At 49.2% G+C, this 19,819-nt stretch overlaps 3 protein-coding genes across 3 annotated transcripts in view; 2 read left to right on the forward strand and 1 right to left on the reverse strand.

Moving 5' to 3' along the window:
• The window catches only part of LARS (leucyl-tRNA synthetase), a 31,060-nt gene extending 24,438 nt beyond the window's left edge, over positions 1–6,622 (forward strand). Inside the window, exons 29-32 of the mRNA XM_026857982.1 lie at positions 1,370–1,474; positions 2,790–2,885; positions 3,824–3,956; positions 6,284–6,622. Coding sequence (XP_026713783.1) covers positions 1,370–1,474; positions 2,790–2,885; positions 3,824–3,956; positions 6,284–6,489 — 540 coding nt within the window. The 3' untranslated portion in view covers positions 6,490–6,622. The remainder of the gene's footprint in view (positions 1–1,369; positions 1,475–2,789; positions 2,886–3,823; positions 3,957–6,283) is intronic.
• Positions 6,623–6,771: 149 nt separating this feature from the next.
• The window catches only part of GRXCR2 (glutaredoxin and cysteine rich domain containing 2), a 67,629-nt gene continuing 54,581 nt past the window's right edge, over positions 6,772–19,819 (forward strand). Inside the window, exons 1-6 of the mRNA XM_026857983.1 lie at positions 6,772–8,377; positions 8,529–8,724; positions 9,792–9,978; positions 12,756–12,859; positions 13,535–13,594; positions 13,694–13,820. The gene's annotated coding sequence lies outside the window, so the exon portion shown is untranslated. The remainder of the gene's footprint in view (positions 8,378–8,528; positions 8,725–9,791; positions 9,979–12,755; positions 12,860–13,534; positions 13,595–13,693; positions 13,821–19,819) is intronic.
• Positions 16,356–19,819, reverse strand: part of SH3RF2 (SH3 domain containing ring finger 2) — a 38,914-nt gene continuing 35,450 nt past the window's right edge. The window contains exon 8 of the mRNA XM_026858466.1: positions 16,356–16,538. Coding sequence (XP_026714267.1) covers positions 16,356–16,538 — 183 coding nt within the window. The remainder of the gene's footprint in view (positions 16,539–19,819) is intronic.

Raw genomic sequence — 19,819 nt, forward strand, 5'->3', positions numbered from 1 at the left:
TGTGGAAGTTGTGAGAGGGATTAGTAATGGAAAAAATCATAATGAGTGTAACAACAGTATTTTTATTTCTCCTTGAGCTGTAGCTTCATTTTTAAACTGTATGTAATGAAGTCTTCTATTTCTAAGTTTTGTCTTATTTTATAGACAGAGGTGCTCTTTTGCCCCCTCTCCAGGGTGGGTGTTCTGATTGTTCCTTTTCATGGTAGCTCAGAAGCCTTCAGAGGATCAGAGAGCTATGAAGCTTCCTGTATGAGTTTGTAAAGAGATGTAGTGGCGTGTTAGATCAGCTGATACAGCTGGGGAGGCTCAGACGGGCTTTCACTCGACAGGTGTGTTAGGTCAGAGCCACTCCTGGGTTTCGCTGTCCCTGCTCTGGCAGTGGTCGGCGGTCCTGGTGCAGGCAGGGCAGGGGTGGGCGAGCCGAGGCTGACCCACTGATCCGCCCTTTGCTTTGAGAGAGCACTAAGCAATGCTGCATGAAGGTGTAGAAACATCTGAGCTCAGGCTTCCTAGGTCGGTGTGTTTTTCTCAAACCAATTATTCAGCAGTTCCAGTGTACAAGGAGCATTTCTGCTTGTGCTGCCTATTTGTCAAAGGAGGACTTAAATGTAGAAGAAACTTTGTGATTTACAAAGGGAAGCAATTTGGTGTTAATGCAGGGAATCTTTCACATTAAACTGACAAGGAAACCAGGAAACCACAGTCATGCTGAGTCTGACAAAGCAGAGCTTCAAAGGAGACAGCTGGCTCAGCATATGAAAGCAAGAAAGGGACAGATTAAATTCCAAAGAGGAAGTTCTGTTTTAGTAAAAAAAAAAAAAATTCACGTGGTTTTTATATTGCCTTTAATATTTGTCTCTTGTGACTGTTGCTGTTGGCTTTCTGGACTAATTAAGTTACTTTTATGTTAACATATAAAGTAGTTATTTCCCTGCAGAGAACTTGTTTTACGACTGCTGTGAACATGTCCAGTTGTTGTATACTTGTCCTTTATTTTAAACTAGGTCATAAGACTGAATTTCCTGCTGTGAAATACCACTGAAATGCTGACTTATTTTGCGAATTCTCAACCTGCACATTAAGTAGGGATTATAAATAACTGTGAATGTCAAACACCTTTTCAATTTTATATTAAAAATGTGTTCTAATTGCTCTTACTCCTCCCATCAGTGTCACTAACTCCCTGCAGAAGAAACCCTGTTACAAGAAAATTATTGCTCCTGTGTTAGCATGTTGTGCCAGCAGAGAGCTCTCGCATTTAAAAGCCTATTCTTTTCATGACTAATGTAGATAGTTCGTCATTTGGGAGCGTCATTTTACTTCCAGCATTTAGAGAGTTTTAATCTTTTTTTTTTTTTTTCTCTGTCAGGAAAATTTGGAGAAGAATGGTTCACGTGTTCTTGATCTGGAGCTGGAATTTGATGAACGTGCAGTGCTCATGGAGAACATAGTCTATTTGACAAATTCCCTGGAGGTTGGTATATTTGTTACCTGGTTTTTATTGGGATAGCTGGAGGACTGGCCTTTCCTAAGGCTCTAAGCATGTTTACATTAACTTCTGGGTGTACATTGCTCAATTAATAGTGTTTTTATCAACTCTCTGTATTTTGATCTTGCTGTTTAAATTTGTCAAATATAGGTGTATAAATCTGTTAAATACAGGCATGAGACACAGTGGTAGGTGTGTAGCATACAAACATGGTCACACAAAACAGAGGTAGTTCCTGCTGCAGTACTGGTTGTGTCTGTGATAGGAAAGGCCAGTGACACTTTTGAAGAGACATTTTTCTGAGTCAACCAGTATGTTACAGTTTTTCAGCTGAAGAAATGGGAAGGAGACGTTTCAAGGCTTTACCAGCAATAATGATCCGAGTCCTTAGCCTTGTGTGCTCGGGCTCTTACCAAGGCATGGCAGCTGTAGCAGATGACTGTGCCCTCCTCAAGGAGCAGGTTCTGGGCAGGGCTTTTAAGACTGTGTGGCAAAAAGGAATGTCAGCCTAGTAGCAGTTACGTTGCTTCCTATGATAACCAGTTTAGTTCAGTAGGCAAGATGTTAATGAGGGGGCAGCTCAGATTGTGTTTAAAAAAAAAACAACCCAAAAGCCAGACTAAAAAGACTCAAAAGAATCCCTTCTCGAACTTTTTCAAAACTAGGAAAAAAAAGCAAAAACATATATATTGCAAAATTTCATTTTGTAACCTGTACAGTACGAAACGTGGTCTTATTGGACTTGTCCCTTATCAGAGCAAAGTCAAGAGCGAGTGACAACTTTTATTTTAAAATATCTGTAGGTCTGCAAAACCCACTGAACTGCGGGAGGGGGCAGTGGGTCTGTTAAGAGCGGCTCCTTCATGCGGGAGAATCTAGAGCAGCTGAGCCTGGGCTGTCAGATCTCCTGCAGCTGGGCAGGAGCTGGCGGGCTCCCTGCCAGGGCAGAACCGCCCGGGGGCAGCCCCAGCCCTGCTGCGGGGACCTGGGGGTGGCTGCGGGCTCCTCGGGGTCCGTGGGAGCGGAAGGTGCGCGTGCTGCCGCCAGCCACCTGCCTGGGGCCTGCGGGGAGGAGCCGCTGGTACAGGGCGGGAAGTCATCCCTGTCCCCTCGGCTTCGCAGAGCCCCAGTTTGGCCGTGACAGTGTTGTGCCCCCTCTCTCCACACCCCCACTTTAAAAAGGTGTTGAGGGCTCGTTGAGCAGGGGACCAGCAGGGTGGCTGGGGGGAGCCTGGAGTGTGTGACCTGACAGAAAAAACTCCTGTTTATTCCTTCCTCCCCCTTTTTTCTTTTTTTACAGCTGGATCACATTGAAGTGAAGTTTGCTTCTGAAGCAGAAGACAAAATAAAAGAAGACTGCTGTCCTGGAAAACCATTTTCCACATTCAGAACTGAGGTAAAATCAGAAATTCAGATATTGGAAGTCTGAAGAAATAATTAAAAAAGAAAAAAGGCAGTCAGAAGCAAATATGCCATTTAAAAACTTTAATCAGACAGGAAAGTTGGATTTATTCTGCCTTTGACCCAACACTCCTTCAAAACAAGAAACATTTCCTGAAGGAATTATGATTCTTTTTTATTCTTCCTCTGTACAGAGCCCTAGATGTGACTGTGGTTGTACCTTAGCTTGAAGGCTCTTCCAGTCAGGACAGTTCAGTGATTTGAACTGAGGACTGTTAAAAACAAGTGACCCGAGCATCTGCATACTCTTGTATTGGTTTCTTTCGGCCTTGTGCCTCAGCTCCTGCTGATTAGATAAGGTAGATTGTGTCCTGGTTAAAGCACAGCCCAAAGGCAGAGAATTCACAGGCTTATGCAAGCGTGGCTCAATCTCACTTCGACACTTATCTAGAAATTGTGGTGTTGCATATTATACTTGTTCTAAATATTATAAATCTCCATGTGAAACTTTGTATTTCTTGTTTGCTGAATCCTGAATGGGCTAATAAATTCTATTCAGTTGCATAAAAATAAAACCTTTCAAATGTATTCTTACAGCTGTGTCACAGAGTCTTGGAAGAATTAATGAGTAATGTGTAAGACTAGTGAAACTCTGCAAGAGTGTATCATGTATGAGTATTTCTAGCTCTTAACACTTCTCAACAGTAAAAATTTCATTGATTCCCTGAAATATCTCTGAAAAATTTCTGCATACTCTGTCCTGTATTTTAAAGAGTTGGGGGAGTGCCACTGGCAGTCTGTTTCTAAATGAAGTTTATCCATCTGGAATATCTGTTGATAGAAGATGTTTATTTGTTTCAGTTTCACGTTTCCTCTGAGGCTTGGATCACAAATGCAGATTCTCCTTTAACATTTGTATTACCTTTCTTGCAGCCCAGCGTGTCTGTATTTTTGGTGAACCCTCAGCCGTCAAATGGCCACTTCTCTACAAAAATTGAAATCAGGCAAGGAGACAACAGAGAGACGGTGATCAGGCGCTTAATGAAGATGGACAGGGGAATCAAAGGTAAAACACTGGCACAGGCGTACACCTGCCGCTTGCCGAACGTTCCCAGGAGAGGAGCGGGAAGTGCTGAACTTTGTGCTGCTGTAATAGATGCTGAGAAAGGAGCAAGAAGCTTTGTGTTTGAGTGACCAAGGAAGGAGCTAACATGGAAACAAACAGGTTTTTCTGTGGTTTTCCTCGTGAGCCTTTTGTTCTGGCACCAGTACACCGAAGCCTAGTTTCAGCCGGGCATGAATATGGATGACCGTTGCCCCTGTGCTCTGAGTTCCCAAGAAGAGGTTAGTCCCGTAACTGGGTATAGGCAGCTCCTGCCACTTTGATTTTGGAACCTAGGGCTGAAAACAAATTTACTAGATTTATTTTTCTATTTAGCTAAAATGAATTAATTTAACAGCTGCTATGTTGGCTCCTCATCATTTCTGTCCCAGTTCATAGTGGAAAACTGTCCACTGAAAACTGAAATTACTGAAGAATTGCTCAATAGCCTGTCAGTTACCATTGTCCATGCCAAACTTGAACTAGCAACCTCTGTGGGAAATAGTTTAATACTCCTTTTGAATGCTCGAGCCATTTCTTCCCTGTCTACTCCTGTATTCTTTATGCAATAATACTTGATTTCAGCTATTAAACATTGAACTCTGGGGTCGTAAGAGTCAAGGTAAGTACTGGAAGAATTTCTCTGGGTGCACTCAGTGCGTGGGCGCTGCTGGGATCTGGTGGGAATGTGTTGAGACCAGGGCACTTGGTCTCTGCTCACCCTGAGCTTGTGCTGAGGCTGCTGTGACGCCGCCTGGTCCGTGCCCTGGCGCTGGGCAGGGCCGGGCCGGGGGCAGGGGGTGCCGCGGCGGCACGTTTGCTCAGAGCGTGTCGATGCCCTGAAGGGGCTGGTGTTCTGTGGTTCAGGAGCCTGAACTCTACCATAGGAAAAACATCCAACTCTATGGAAGTGCCTTTTTTTGGCAAAAATCGTGGTTGCTGCCAGTAATGACTTTGCCTCCTCTTGCTTCTTTCCTTTCTGAATAGTTTTCTGTCTGGTAACTTTATGCAGGGCTTTTCTGCTGGCTCATAACTTCTTGAGATGACGTGTGCTGACAGGGCAGAAGTGGAGAGGTGCTGTTTTCATCTTTGCCGCTGTCATTGTGTGGCACAGAGAAAATCTGGGCCCTTTTCCTGGTTTTTGCCTTGTTGCAGTGGGAATAAAAGCTGCCTCTTAAGAGTGCTGCTATGGTTGGTTTAAATGTTGGTGGTGTCTTGGACAATGTAAAGGTGGCCTCTGCAACTAGCAGTATTTCAGGGTGGGTGCCTTTCCTTGATGTTTCTTGGAAATAAGCAGTGTGTTTTCTAGCCTACTTGTTGATAATTTTATTCCTCACTTACCTACCTGCTTGGAAGGCAATCTTAGGAAAACACAGAATAGCATGATAAAACTTCATGTCAGACATTGTTGAAAGAAGCATTACGTTTCTGGCCAGTGTAGTGAATAAAAATAGCTTTCTTAAAGGAACAGCAGCTGTGTTTTTGTTGAAGGATGCAGGAATTAAGAATCAAACAAATCTGAGGCACTGTGAGCTGAGTATAAAAGGAAAACTGAACCTCATCCAAAAGCTTGTGACAGCAGAGTAATTTTTTTTCTTTCTGTGTCTTTCAACAGCTTGTTTATGTTAATGTTTATCTGTAGAACAAAGACAACTACACACTGGTGGTGGGGCAGGCAGGGACTCTGATCCCTAGGTAGCAAAGTGCAGGCAGGGGAGTGCACTGTGCCTGCTAGCCTTCTGCCGGGGGCATTCTGAAACAACCGAAAACTGGCCAGATTGAACACTTTCTCCCTCTCTGCCTTCTCCAGGAGGTGTCACTGTTTTGTCGGAGTTCGAGGGCTGGGAGGAAAGTTGGCTGAAAGATCCCAGGCTTCCTAGAGGTTTTTCTTGTCCTGCTTAGCAGTCTTTATTAGTGTGCATTTTAATAGGGAGTTGTATTTAGAACAACTCTCACCTTCCCCTTTCTCCCAGTCTCTATAAATTCATGCCTCATAAAACAATACCATAACTGTTCTATCACAGCTGTCCCAAAGCCAGATAAGGCAAATTTCGTGCTTGGAGTGTGATATTGGGATTGGTATTTCTATGGTTTATCCCCGGTTTTTGCTGTGTAAGCACTGAATGACATCTTGGCAGCAGGTGTAAACCTTAACACGGCTGTTATTCCCGAGAGAATGTATTTCCCTGGAGCAGATACAGACGTACTGAGGATTAAGCGTTGCTTGGATTCAGCAGATCCTCCAGCTTGTGGGTAGCTCCGAGCCTAACTAGCCTGTCCCCTCGCTGCAGATCTCTCTAAAGTGAAGCTGATGCGGTTCGACGACCCCGTGCTCGGGCCGCGCCGTGTTCCAGTCCTGGGCAAAGAGGAGGCAGAGAAGACGCCAATTCTGGAGCAAGCCGTCTTCCACATCGACCTGGGCGAGAGGCACGTGCGCGTCACCGAGAACGGCCTGACCAAGGACATTGGTGACACAATTGTTTATCTAGTCCATTAATGGGCGCGTACCTGGCTTGATCCCTCGCAGTGCAGAAGTTCAGAGAGACACTTCAAAAGCACCTGTAATTAACAAAGATGAGAATTTGTTCTATCAAAAAAAAAAAAAAAGCCCACTCAAACCAACCTAATTTTGCATGCGAATTCACCCCTACTCTTTTAAACGTGGATATAATAAAATTATTTTCCTCTGGCCCTTTGCCTTTTCTTGAAAAGAAACAGTTAACCTGAGTATTAACACGGCGAATCTTCCTTTTCAGCTGTGGCCAGTGTTTCAGGAGCAAACCAGCGTACTGCACTCAGAATTCCACTCCCTCCTGAACAGGCTGGAATCTGGGTAGGGAAGTGGGTTGGAAACCTCCTGTAATAGAGGGGAAGAAGTTGCTCACACATTGCTATATTTTGCTTCTAAGTGACCCGGGTGACTGAGCACCGTTAGGGCACCTTTACCCAGGCTAGCAGGTCAGAAGTCATTCGGCTGAAGAACTCTTAATAGTTAAATATGGGAGTTTCCACGCTTCTTGGCTGTTAAAATGGGAGTGTCTGTAGTGAGCACTGCTAAAGACTGACTTTTCCTTTCTTCTTATTTCATAAAACTATTCATAAATCTATTTTAAGTAGAAAGGTTAAGTGTTCTTTTAATAGCTTTTACATTGTGATGTTTTTTGGTAATTTCAGGGCTATTGCAGGCTGCTTTTTCCCTTGAGTTGTGAGTCATCACATAAAGCTTCAGGGCTTCTGTCTGCAAACCGGGGAAGGTGGCTGGTGAGACACAGCGTGCTTTGTTCTGCACCGTTGCTCTTCGGCAGTTCCACAGCTCCCTATGCTCCGCAGGGTTTAACATTTGAACTTCCCCTAAGAGCAGGTTACGGTGCAGGCGGGGAGGGCGGTGCGAGCCCCGGGCTGAGTGTGCTGCTTTCTGCCCTGCCCTTCGTTACCCCTCCCAGCAGGCAGGTGGGTTTGGGGTTATACAGACACAGCACGAGTTTCCCTTTGCTGTTGTGTCTCCCCAGTCCCGCTAAGCAAATACTCATGAGTTTCTCTGGAAAGGTTTGCTTCCCAGGAGAGAAAAAAGGTGATTGCACAGTCTAAGGCAGTCCCTGGGTGCTGGGGATTGGCCGGAGGAAGGGTGGAGGCTAAATACTCCTGCTGCACTGGGGTCTTGGGGAGAAGCTTTGCCAGCCCCAACCCCGATGGGCCTTTTTTAAGTGGCTGGAATAGCAACGGGCAGGAGTGTCCGTGGGGGGCAAGGGTGCTGGCTTGCGGCTCTGGGGGGGTTCAGCCCTCGGTGTGCTGGGCTGGTAGTGCCCTCGCCGTGCAGCCTCGGGGACAGCCTGTGGGCACCCGGAGTGCAGCGTCCTGGTCACACCCCTTCACCGCTCTGCAGCCAGGACTTGGTTCTTTGCTAAAATTTTGTAGTCTGGGTGAATTCCCTTCCAAAGCAGAAAAGTCTCCTCCAGCACACACACCCGGTGCCACCTCACATGTGGCTGTGGCTGTTAGGTGTGGAATTTGTCTTCAGAGCGTGATGGCGAGGTGCCCGTGCTCTGGCATGTGCTTTTGAGGGCTCCATTTTTCTGTTCAGTATGTGGCTGTTGCACACGCAGACACCATCTCTGCATTTCTTGCTCTAACAGTTTCTTTCTGGCACCAAGGACCAAAAGTGAGAGCGGTCCCCTGGTTCCTGCAATGTGGGGACCCTTCCCCAGAATCTCCCCACAGCAGCAGGAAAACGAGATATTTCAGTGTGGCAACTGTGGAGCATCCTGAGCACCTGTCGCTGCAGGAACAGGGATGTGGCCTGGCCTCTGCACCCACTGGAGGAGGAATTGCAGCTGCCTTTAAACACCCTCTGTGCTGGGAAGCTCTGATAGCCGACTCTGCTGTGGGTGAGTGCACACGCCCTGGGACAGCGGGACCCGGTGCCTCTGGTCAGCGTGGGGAGGGGCTTCAAAAAAGTCTGATAGATTCCAAGTGATAAGGGGTCGCTGTGCTCACAGAAACGGTCTGGAATCTCTTGTTTGGCTGGTTCTCTTTCAGCAAATTTGGCTCAATGGCTGTGAGCAGAAGCCTCACAGACGACAAGGAGAAGGATGTGTTTCCAGCTAGGCTGCAGCGGCTGCACGATTTGCTCTGTTGTCTCCAGACGAGAAGGCTGACGCTGGAGACGCGATAGCAGAGGCAGATGGAACCCTCGTGCTGCCTCTCGGAGCTTGTCAGTAGATGCTCTTCCCACGTAAGTGTGTTTGGATCACCAGTGCTCCACAAAGAGCAGCTGAGGATCAGCTGAAGCGAGCTGATCAGAAAGGTTTCCTGAATTTCCTTGTACAAAAGCACCTTTATTAGTTCCAAGCAACAGGGATTATGGCAATAAAAATCTAATATATTGACAAAGCAGCAGCCAGGTGATCTGAGCAGATAAAAATCGGTTCAGAGTTTCAGAACAATAAATACTGCTTCCTTACTCTTCCATAATCTATTTCCCTTCAGTAACTCTCCAGAAAGCAAAGACTTTCCCACGGATGTTTGGGAGAGCTGGTTCATAAAGTGGGGGGTGTGTGCTCTTGGCTGGTTAGTTGGGTTTTTTGTGTTTTTGTTTGTTGTTTTCTGCCATGAGGGGCAGGTTAAACAGCAGTGGTATTTCTTACAGTCTCAGTGTTCAAGTGAACCAGCCAAACTGCTTGTTAATGAGCAAGATAGAGCTAAAAAGCTGTTGGTTGGGTTTTTTTTCCGATGGTGGTTTGTTGCCTTCCAGGAGATGTCACTGCTATGCTGGTTCTTGTGCATTTTTTTTCCCAATAAAAGCTAGTAACAGGATAAAGAAGCTTTCTTGGTATTAGATTTCCCACAATATTAACAAAATTCTGGCCTTACTTAGTAGTCTTCATGTTACAATTTTGCTTAGAGAAATCTGGAAATGGAACCTTTCTTCTTCCTTTTAACAGCCAGTGGTTGAAATAGATAAATTCACAGCCATGAAGAGCAGAGGTATTGTTTTTAGTTCCAGGCTCTTCCAGTTTCCTGCTGTAGCACCACAGGGTATTTCCTTGGCGCTCTGTGCCCTTCAGTTTTCCTCTCTTCAGGAGAACGCATAGATACTTTTCTCTGAAATGTTGTGAGGCATAAATAACGTTTCTTACAGAAGGAAGTTAAAATAATCTGGAAAATTTCAGAGGAACAGCAGGTGCCACCAGCTGCATCTCCTGATGCTGTGCCAAGCTGGATGGAGCCTGGCACTGCGCAGCGATGGCAGCGGTGGAAGGATCAGCTGAAGGCAGAAAGCAGACTGACTTCTCTCTGCAGATGGTTGCCAGAGAGAAAGGAGCACCCCTGGGCCATGCTGTGTGCCCGTCTCGGCGCGAGCGAGGGCGGCGGCAGCTTTAGATCCCCTTGTCCCCGCCGTGTGTCCAGCCAGGAGTCGTGCACGTCGGGAAGGAGGCAGTGACCGGGGCACCAGGAAACCTGTCTCTCCTCTGTGCCTGTTCTGCAGGTACTTGATAAATTTGTCTTTTTTAAAACAAAACACAAAACCCCTGGTGAGTTAAATCTCCCCTGGCACTAGTGAAGCCTGGGCCTGCTCGTCACCCCCTGGCAGGGTTTGGGGTGCTTTAGCAAGAAAAGCTACACAGAGGCACGCACTCCTGGGCGCCCTGCAGTTGTGCTAAAGCTGCGCTTAACTTCTGTGAGCTGGATTTGGCTCTGTCCCCCAAACCTGATTTAAGTAACTGCTTTGAGAGCCTCCTGCTGCCCGGGGGTTGGGGAAGAGGGGCCGAGGGGCGGTCCTGGCCGTTGGGAAGTGTATGCCGTCAGGGTGCGGTGTGATGTCCTCACCCGTGCTGTGTGCTGGGGCTGCTCCACATTGCTCTGCCCCAGGGATGAATGTTTTCGAGGTCCTGTCATCGTTTATTCTTTCCTGGGTCACCCTGAGGATGGGGCTTCTTTTCTTTCTGGTTTCAAGTAAGGAGTAAAGTTAGAAGCCTCATCCTTGGTTAACATAAATAATCTGGTATATAAAAAAAATTAATTCTATAGAAAACATATAGCTGATGAGAAATGAATGCTCACTGTTGCATATTACACTGTAAAACCTCTGCAGTGAGTCTGTGTAGGGCTCCTCTTACTCAAGAATTCAGTTCAAAGCAGTTTATTAATCCCTCCAGGCATTGCAGACAGAAGAGAGAATTATTGACTCTGTGGCACCAGCAAAGTATCCAGAATCTATATTTTGTTTAACGCAGAAACAGTTATTCTTCAACTGTGTCTTATTGCATCAGAAGGATTGTGTGACCTTTGGTGAATTATTTTCTGCTGAAGCACAAATCATCGGGCGGGAGCGGGAGATGCGCAGCGGCCGCTGAGCCGGGGGAGCTGCCCGAGCGCCGCTGCGGGGGCTGGTTTCCAACAGCCTTTTCTGATGTTTGTACCATGCTCCAGGGGGTCACTTGGTATCGATCGGTTCGTGACCTCTGCGTGGCAGTGGTGAACCTTGAGCTGTGGCTGGGCTGCTGGCTCTGTCTGGTGAATGGGAAGGCACTGGAGGGGTCCCTGTCCCCCTGTCCCTGTGTGGCCCCCGCTGTCCCCGTCCTGTCACAGGCAGTGCCTGGGTTTGGGGCTTGCGGGGGCCCAGTGGGAAGGTGACACCAGCAGCACCTGACCAAGACCTTCCACCCTGGGAAAATCAGTATTGGCCCTTGGAGCCCCTTCCAGTGAGGCCGTGGCTGGTGCGTTACGTTACTGGGAGGACTGGAGAGCCGGAGATCTGATCTCAGCACGGCCTTTAGCACCCCTTCCCCAGGGGTGCCCCCAGCCAGGACCAGCGTCCCAGTGCTGATGAGCCATCTCATTAAAATGATGTGAACTGGGAAAGGTCACCTGGGGGCTCAGTCCCGGAGAAGGTGGATCGGACCCACTGCCCCCCACCCCGTGCTGTTTGTGCTGGCATGTGCAGGATCCTGCAACCAAATTCCTTTTTGATCTGGAAGTCTGTTCTATTGCCTTGATGCATTTTTAAGGCAGGACTAATGCGTTAAATCTAAAGAATTGCCCTGTCTCCTGTGCAGAGGCAAAAGCAGTGTTTGTTTTATAATGGAATGATAACTCCAGGCAACTCCTCATGTTTTTAAAGCACTCTGTAAGAGCAGGACTCTGTGTCTGCCACTGCTGTAGAATTGCCCAGCCCGGAGCAGATGCTGTACAGGATATAGCGCCCCAGAACTGGGCGGCAGGGAACGAGGGGCCCTTTCAAGGGCTTGTGCACACTGAGCATCCTCACATCCTGCTTCTAGTGAAACCTGCAGGGATCCAGCACCCCTCAGAATCTGTCCTCCCTGTGCTGAAGGTGTTCTGGCCAGAGAATTCCAGGGCACGGGCTGGAATGAGCTCCCCCAGCCCTGAACTCAGGGCCTGGCGTGGGTCTGGATCCGGCCCATCAGTTCACTCTTGCTCTGGAAAGATCATGGTAGGACACGTGGGGTGAGGTGGGGAAGCTGGTCCTTGGTCGTGCTGCTTGTCAGCCCTGCTGGCTCCTTCCAGGGGACCCTGGGCACAGACTGGGCAGTGGTCCCAGCGTCTGGCTGCTGGTCAGGTGGCCCAAGAGCCAAGGCCATGGGCTACCACCAGACCTGTGGGAGGGCTGCTGCTCTGCCGAGGGTGTCCTAGTTAACAAACCTCCCAGCGAGGGAGCCTGAGTCATGGTTCTTTCTACCCATCCAGTCCCTCTCCCTCACCACCCACTGTGCAAAATGCCTTGTTTTTAAAAATAAAATTTATGAGTATCTTATAGCAGTCTCTCTCTCTGCTGCTTCTCGTCCCCTTTGGTGTGTTAAACCTGTATATAAAGCCTAGTAACCCTGTTAAGTTAAACCTGGATATAAAGCCCAAACACCCGCTGCTCCTGCCAGATGATGGTCTCACAGCAGTTTCCTGATCCAGCGGTGGCTTTAAGAGTGTGAATCTTAAGTTGCTGCCTTCAGCTGGGACTTGTGATCTGAAAATCTCATGCAGATTTACTTGCTGTTCTTGGGAGAGCAGCGGTGGCCCCTCGTTCCGCAGAGAAGGGGCAGCACCACGGAGCATCGATGAGGGGCGAGGTGGGGAGCGGGACCGGGGTCCTGTCCCTGCCTGTGGCTGTCCCCGTGTCCAGGGACTCGTGTCTAACCACACAGAATGGACTAAAGTGCTGCTCTCCTGGGGGCCAGAGATCTCAAGAGTGCTTTGAAAAGAAAAAGGTCAAGCAATGCTAAATATTATTGTTATATTTGCTTGCAGATTCCTGCTGGGGGCAAGGAGTGTCAGAACAGAAAGCGGGAGCTCGAGCCCGGGCCGGAGCCTGGGTGGCGCGGCGGCCAGCAGAGCACTTGTCCCAGCACCAGGTAACCCTGCGCTTCCTCGCCGTGGGCCCCCGGCTGGTCAACACCCCCCCACCCCCAATAAGTGGAAATAAACTTTCCTGTTTTTTTCATGCAAAAAGTTTTAATGGTAACACAGTAGGTTCCACGGGATGGCACACGGCGGGCGCCGAAAGCTTTGCCAAGGCCCGTGTGTCCCCCGGGCGCGCATGCTGCAGCTCCGTCCTGCCGCTGCCTGAGGTGCCACCGTCCAGTCGGCTCCAGTTAATTAAATTAATCTGCAGGCTACAGGTCTAAACATTAGTGCTATAAACTTAGATGAATAAACTTCTGAAAACTTAAACTGTTTTTAAACCATTGCTTTTCAGTTACAGAAATATAAAATAAATATCTTAAAGGTTAATACAAAACAGAAAACTAATATATTTTTGTATATTGACTTTTTTCCCTAATAGTATGTTAAATTGAAAATAGCTTTTTTAAAAAATGAACTTCACATCATGGAAAAAATATTAAGCATCACTGAATTTGTACAAGTATCTCTGAACAATAAACTCAATGTATGTATTTTATTTATTCCTCCTACCCACCACCAATAAGAGAAGATTATATATCCTACCGCTTCTAAGCATATATGTGTAAAAATAGTTATTTCTGTTTTCTCATTTATAGTAACATGGCTGTAACATTTCATTATAGTGTTTCCTGGGCTCAGTGCACAAAGACGACGACAACAATCCTGTTATGCAGGGGATTAAGGTGAACTACCTTTTGTTGATCCCTACTGCCTTTAAAATTTTTTTTCGGTTGGAACTTTGGTATAAATAGATCTTTTTTCCACTTTTGTTACACATACAGTCTTCACCAGCCTGACCACTGTCAGGTATCCCGTGTGCCAGCCCACAGCGAGGTTTCTGATCCTTCCCCCCTTCCCATCTGAAACAGGTATGAAGTGACCAGCTTTGTGAGCTCCCACTGAACTCTGGTAAGTCCCCATCACCTCACCTGGACGGTTTTGGGTTCTAAACACTGATTTTTATGATTTTGAAATGCTACTTTTTAAATGGGGGAGATACTGAGACTCGAGGCAAAAAACCTGAAGAACTTAAAGCCTACAGCTATTATTACACTTAAAACACGTAGTTGCACAAATGAACTGCAATAACTATTGGGCAATGAATAAACCTCCTAAAATAATGATAAATGTACACGTGAACTTACACATTCCTGGGCTGCTCTGGTGTTTCCATCTTAAAGGTTTTGGGGCCAATGTTTGCATTCCTCTTCCCCAGAGCGAGGGAGGGAGGCGGGCCGGCCGAGGGAGGGCTGGGGGCCCAGAGCCCTTCAGCAGAGGCTGCCTGTTTGCTCGAGCTTTTCCTCCCAAGCTAATTTCTTGGGTTTTCCGAATCTACAGGAGATGCTTGGAGTTTTGTTTTGTTGACTTATGAAAAATTAAACATACGGAAGTCAGGAAATAAAATGCTTGGAAATAGGTGTTTGTTAAAACACCTGGTGACTAAGAATATAGTGTGGATTGGAAGTCTGAACGCACTACAGCCTTCAGGTGTTTTTCTAACGTTAGTTTTAGAAAACAGACCTTTACCAAGGGGAGAGCAGGGTTGTTGGGAGAGGGAAAGAAGCAAATGTCTGGTGTCCTGCAGACTGGGGTTTTTCACTAGCTTATCAGGATTGGGATATTTTTTTTCTAAAGCCCCAGGTTCTTGGAATCATGAGATGTTTAAAAAAAACCCCAAACAGCCAAAAGCAAACAAAAAACCAAACCCCCTCCATGTAAGAGGAGCAGCCCTCGTGGCTGTAGGCAAAACTCTGGAAAGCAGTGTGAGGGGCTCAGCAACTGGAAGGTGAATAGAAATTGTGGCTGGGCAGGGTTGGCCTCACGGTTACTCCCGGTACCCCCAGTTCTCCTCCTCTCTGGGGGTGTTTGGAGCTGCCACAGCCTGGCCCTGTGCCGCTGCCGGGGACCCGGCCAGGTGTGATGCTAAATGCTGTGTGTGACCACCACATCCTCATGTGTGACTCGTGTTTTCGGACCAATGGATCATTTACCACAGAGCAGGTACTGATCCCAGGGGACTTTGTAGGGTCCCCAGCCCGGCTGTGGTCGTGGGGCTCCTTGCAGAGGAGGTGCCAGTGACGCAGCGGCCAGCTGCCGCCTGCCATGCCCTTGCAGAACGCCCATGGGGCCGACCTTCCCTGGACAAGTGCTGGGAGAGGCCCCCAGTGCTCCAGCTCTGGAATGGTCAGGGCTGGGAGGCTCCTCTGCGTCCTCCTCCGTGTCTGAGTTCCTTCTGGCTGGGGCAGGGAGGTGTTCTCCCCGTGAGGGATGTGGAGAGAATTAGTTGTTTTCTTACCTCTGCTGCTTTTACTTGTAATTTATCAGGAAACAGCTGCAGTTCAAGCTTGGGGGGTAGGTCATGTACTGAAGCACTCCAAGGTTTCTGCCAGGCTAGGCAGGCAATTAAAGCTGAGCTGATGAATGATGTGATTCGGGCTCCAATTCATTAACTAATTATAAGAAACAAGCAGATAGAAAACAGGCCCAATTCAGGAACTTGGGAGAGGTTTGTTAATGGTCCCTCTGTCCCCGTGTGCCGCTCGAGGCGCCTTCCAGAGCTCCTTCCCCGCGCTCTGCTGACACGCGATGCTCCGGGTGGTCGGAGCCCGGATCCCCTGCCCGGATCCGAGCCCAGATCCCCTGCACCGTCAGCCGGGGAGGCAGAGAACAAGGTGATTTCATGACAGAAATCCATTGCGCTGCAGTACACCTGCAGTTGTATTTTGTCTTTCCTAATGTTGTTTTCTTTGCACCCTGCGCTTCGTATGATGGTTTGTGGTAAAAGAGAAGACTGTGGACTTGGTGGTTCAGCAGGGCCAGAGCTTGGAGTGGCCTTAGTGCCGAGGGGGTGGCCTTCCCCCATGGGCCCTCCTAGCCAACTCGGGAATGACAAAACGGGGTCCCAGTGCTGATGTCAAGCCTTTCTTCGCTGGGGAAATGGGCTGAAGAGAGTCTGGAGGGTGGGAAGACAGGAGGGAAGTTAAGTGTACATATAAAAAGAACAGAAACCCTTGAAGAGCTCGCCCACCTCCATGTAAAGCTGCCACCCTCCTGCCAGCATGTGATGCCTCCCTTTTCATTACCACCCAATTAAAAAAAGTCAGATGACAGCAGCCAGAGGGACAGGGCTTTGGAGTGGCTCCTCATGGAAGATGCAGTGAACTTCAGGTCGGCACTGCAGAGGTGAAACAAAAAATGTGATGTTTGCTCCTGCTCCAAGAACCCAGTGTGGTGATCCTGCTCGCAGGGTGTAAGGGGGCTGGAGAAGCTGTTCCAGAGCAGATGGTTTCACTCTGGTGCACTTGGAGAGTTGCTTCCTGGTGGACGCAGTCCATGTCTCCCTCAGCATGGCCAGCTTCTCCGCGTGGGGAAGCGCTGCTTGTCGGGCGCCGCCCTGCTCAGGGCTCGGGACAAAGCTCCAGGTCAGCTCCACGTGGTTCTGCTTTAGCCTGGGCTTGTGGAAGACAAAGGTCGGAGTTCTGGTCCCTCTTCCTTGGGGTGTTCCCTGGTGAAATCACACGGTCCAGATGCTTCCTCCGAGGTGTTGCTGGGGAGGATGGAGGAGGTGAGGAGGACTTGGCAGCTTTGCTCAGTGGGCTGCAGTATGAAACCAGTGGGCAGGTACGTCTGTGGGAACAAGACACTTATTAGAGCTGTTGCTTTAAAATGTGTCTTGTTTTCAGTTCTCTCTCCCTACACATTTTGAATATATTTAGGGTACTTATCACCATAGCATCAAAGCACTGAAATACCCTGTGCAAGAAACTGAGACATCTGTCCCAAAATAGCTGCCTGCTCTTTTACCAAAACACCAGTGTCACTGCCAGTGCTTCCTTGCCCCACCACTGCCCGTGGCTGCGTGTGCACATGAGTTCAGAGCTGCCTTTGGCCCCGTCAGCCCGGTGCTGTCCCTTGTTGTCCTATTGCGGTGGGTTGAGAGCCAAGTCTGGGAGAGATTTGGGGTGCTTTTTGGTGTGTTTGTCTTAAAACTTCAGTATCATGTAATGGGCTGAACAGTTTTGCAGGCTTCCCTGTGTGCAGGGCTGCTGTGAAAATTTCTTGCTGTTTATCTTGGTGTGAGAGGATGAGGGTGGCTCTGTCCTGTGACCGGCAATATCTGAACTGATGATGTCAGCGGGGTCTGGCTGTTGGGAGCCTGATGTCTGGAAGGATGTCACGGCTTGTTAAGTCTTAAGGTGTGCTCAGCACCTCTGGATTTTCCTGGTGCTCCTGGTGTCCCCTGAAGCTCCGTGCACCTGATAAATGGGGCCGAAGGAGGTGCTGTCTGGGTCTGGGGGCATGAGAAATGGAGCCGCCGTCACTCCTGTCTGGTGCTCTCTGAGCTTTTCATTTTGCAGCCCCAAATTGAACTTCATATTCTTCCCTGCTGCCTGCTTCTGGGGGGAAACCCTGCCCCGCTTTAGGGGTTTGTGGGGTGTCTGGCTTCAGCGTGTGTCTGTCTGAAGCCTCTGCTGAGGTACCGTTCCTTGTTCCCTTTCTGCCTCGCGTCTCCGGAGGCCTCTGTGGGCCGCGGGGCTCCCCCCTGGGCGGCGGCAGTGGGCCGGGTGCTCCCTCCGAGCCCCTGAGGAAGCGTGTGCTGGACTCTTGCAGGGCAGGGTTAGTTGCTGGGGCGCCTCCCCGGGATGCAGCAAACAGCCCGGCCGCAGCAGAGTGGTTGGACCTCGGCTCTGCGGTACAGGCGTGAGATGAGGATGGTGGTTCTGGGGTCAGGAAAACGCAGAAGTTCCCCTTCCTTCCCTGCCCGAGTATTCAACTGTTTCACGTTTCCTGCTGCTCCTTCTTTGCCAGTGTTTCCACTTCTATAACTAATCCTCGTGCAGCCCCAGCGGCCGTGCCACGGGCTCCCGGGCTCTGGGGAGAGGTCAGCTGCGGGAGGGTGCCGGGCGCCTGGCGGCGGGTGACGGCGGGGGCCAGTTGTCCTCTCGCAGCGTGCGGTGAGGGGCCACCTCTGGAGCCAGGCGTGAGCCTGCAGCTCCTCCTTCCCCTCCAGATGGCTTCCCAAGCTGGTTCGGGGCATACCTTGTACAATTCTATTTATTTTTCTGAATGTGCGTGGGAGAAGTGGATGTGTTCTTGCTTACAGAGCCAGCTTATGAGGGTTTCTGGTTTAGTTTTAAAGGGATGAGAGGAGTCTTCAGCAAAGAACCGGCATGTCTTCTCTGAGCTGTTCAGCTCTCTTTGAGGTGGCATTGCTGCGAGTCACATTCACCCTCTTATTTGCAGCCTGCACCACCTTTTATACCTGGTCAAGCTGCACATTTTCAGTGTGTCAGGATTTTTCTGTGGGAGCTGAAATAGTGACAGAGAGCATGAGGTGAAGAATTTATCTGTGCCATTGGTGGTTTCGTGCTACTGAAAATCCCCGCAGGCAGGTGCCAGGTTCCTGCTCTGCAAACAGAAAATCTGAAAGAGTAAAAGAGCAGGGGCTGTAGACTGGTAAATTATTTTATCCATTCCCTTTTCTTAGTTCCAGAAGAAAATGTCCTTCTCTAAGGCTGTGACAGTGCCCCAGAGTTTTGGTTGACCAGCGGAGTTAATTTTCGTGGCGTTTGTACGCAGCTAACCGAGGATGGGATCTCACAGCGGCTCTGGACGAAGCACAGCTGTTAGGAGATCTGGCGGTCGGTGGTTGTGGCTGGGGTGGGAATTGCTGGTCTATAAACCGGCAATAAAAACCAAGTATGAAAACCCCAAGCTGTTGTGCAGGGGCTTGCTGGGGCGCAGTCCGGGCTGGCGAGCCGGGCAGAGCGCTCTGACTCCACCTGCTTCTCCGTGCCTTCCCGGGACGGGGCTTGGAACGGGCTCGGCTGAAAACTGGAGCCGACGTGGCAGAGGGCTGAATGCTGAATTCTGTTTTCTGTTACGTAGACAGTGTTTTGTGCACCTTAATGTAGACTTAAACCCATGAATTCCACTTTGAATATTTACAAAAGCAGGATCTGAATGGGGTGGTGGTGGGAAGGAGTTGGAGTGAGCTCACCGACAGCTAGGAGGGAGCTGACAGGTAATTAGAGGAAACCCAGCAGTGGGGAGACGCAGGATTCAGTACCCCTGGCTGCAGAGTCTAAGTGACTGCAGGAACGACACGTCCCTTTCCATTGTTTCTCCTCTGCAAATCACCTTTTAAACTGTGTTCTGTGCTAAAACTCCTGGACTAAAACCAAACAGAAAAGCAAACAACAAGCAACCAACCTAAAAAAAAAATAATCTGAGTGAACCCCCCCTCAAAAGGCAACGTGAACTGTCAGCTGGGAGCTGACTGGTTTTGATTTATGGTTTCTTTATCCTGCAGAAGCAGGAAGGTAAGGAACCGGTGTTTTGATCTCCGTGGGCTTTCCTGCAGCAGTGAGGAGACCTAAACAAGCTTAACTATTTCTGATACCTGCACTCGTTCTTCCCCCTCCCCTCCCTCCTCCGGTGCCTTGCAGGCGCCTTACGTGACACCAAGGAACATGTTTTTTGTGGATGCCACAAACCCTCTTCACGTCTCCCTGGGGCTCCTCCGGCCACGCTCGGCACAGCTCAGGGGGGACAGGGCTCTTCCCGTGGGGACAGAGGCTGTCGGGTCCCCTCCTGCTCCTTCAGGAGCTCCCCCAGTTCTCCTCCTCTCTGGGGGTGTTTGGAGCTGCCACAGCCTGGCCCTGTGCCGCTGCCAGGGACCCGGCCAGGTGTGATGCTAAATGCTGTGTGTGACCACCACATCCTCATGTGTGACTCGTGTTTTCGGACCAATGGATCATTTACCACAGAGCAGGTACTGATCCCAGGGGACTTTGTAGGGTCCCCAGCCCGGCTGTGGTCGTGGGGCTCCTTGCAGAGGAGGTGCCAGTGACGCAGCGTCCAGCTGCCGCCTGCCATGCCCTTGCAGAACGCCCATGGGGCCGACC

This window comes from Athene cunicularia, assembly GCF_003259725.1.
Source record: "Athene cunicularia isolate RWA chromosome 13 unlocalized genomic scaffold, athCun1 chr13_part1, whole genome shotgun sequence".
NCBI lineage: Eukaryota > Metazoa > Chordata > Aves > Strigiformes > Strigidae > Athene > Athene cunicularia.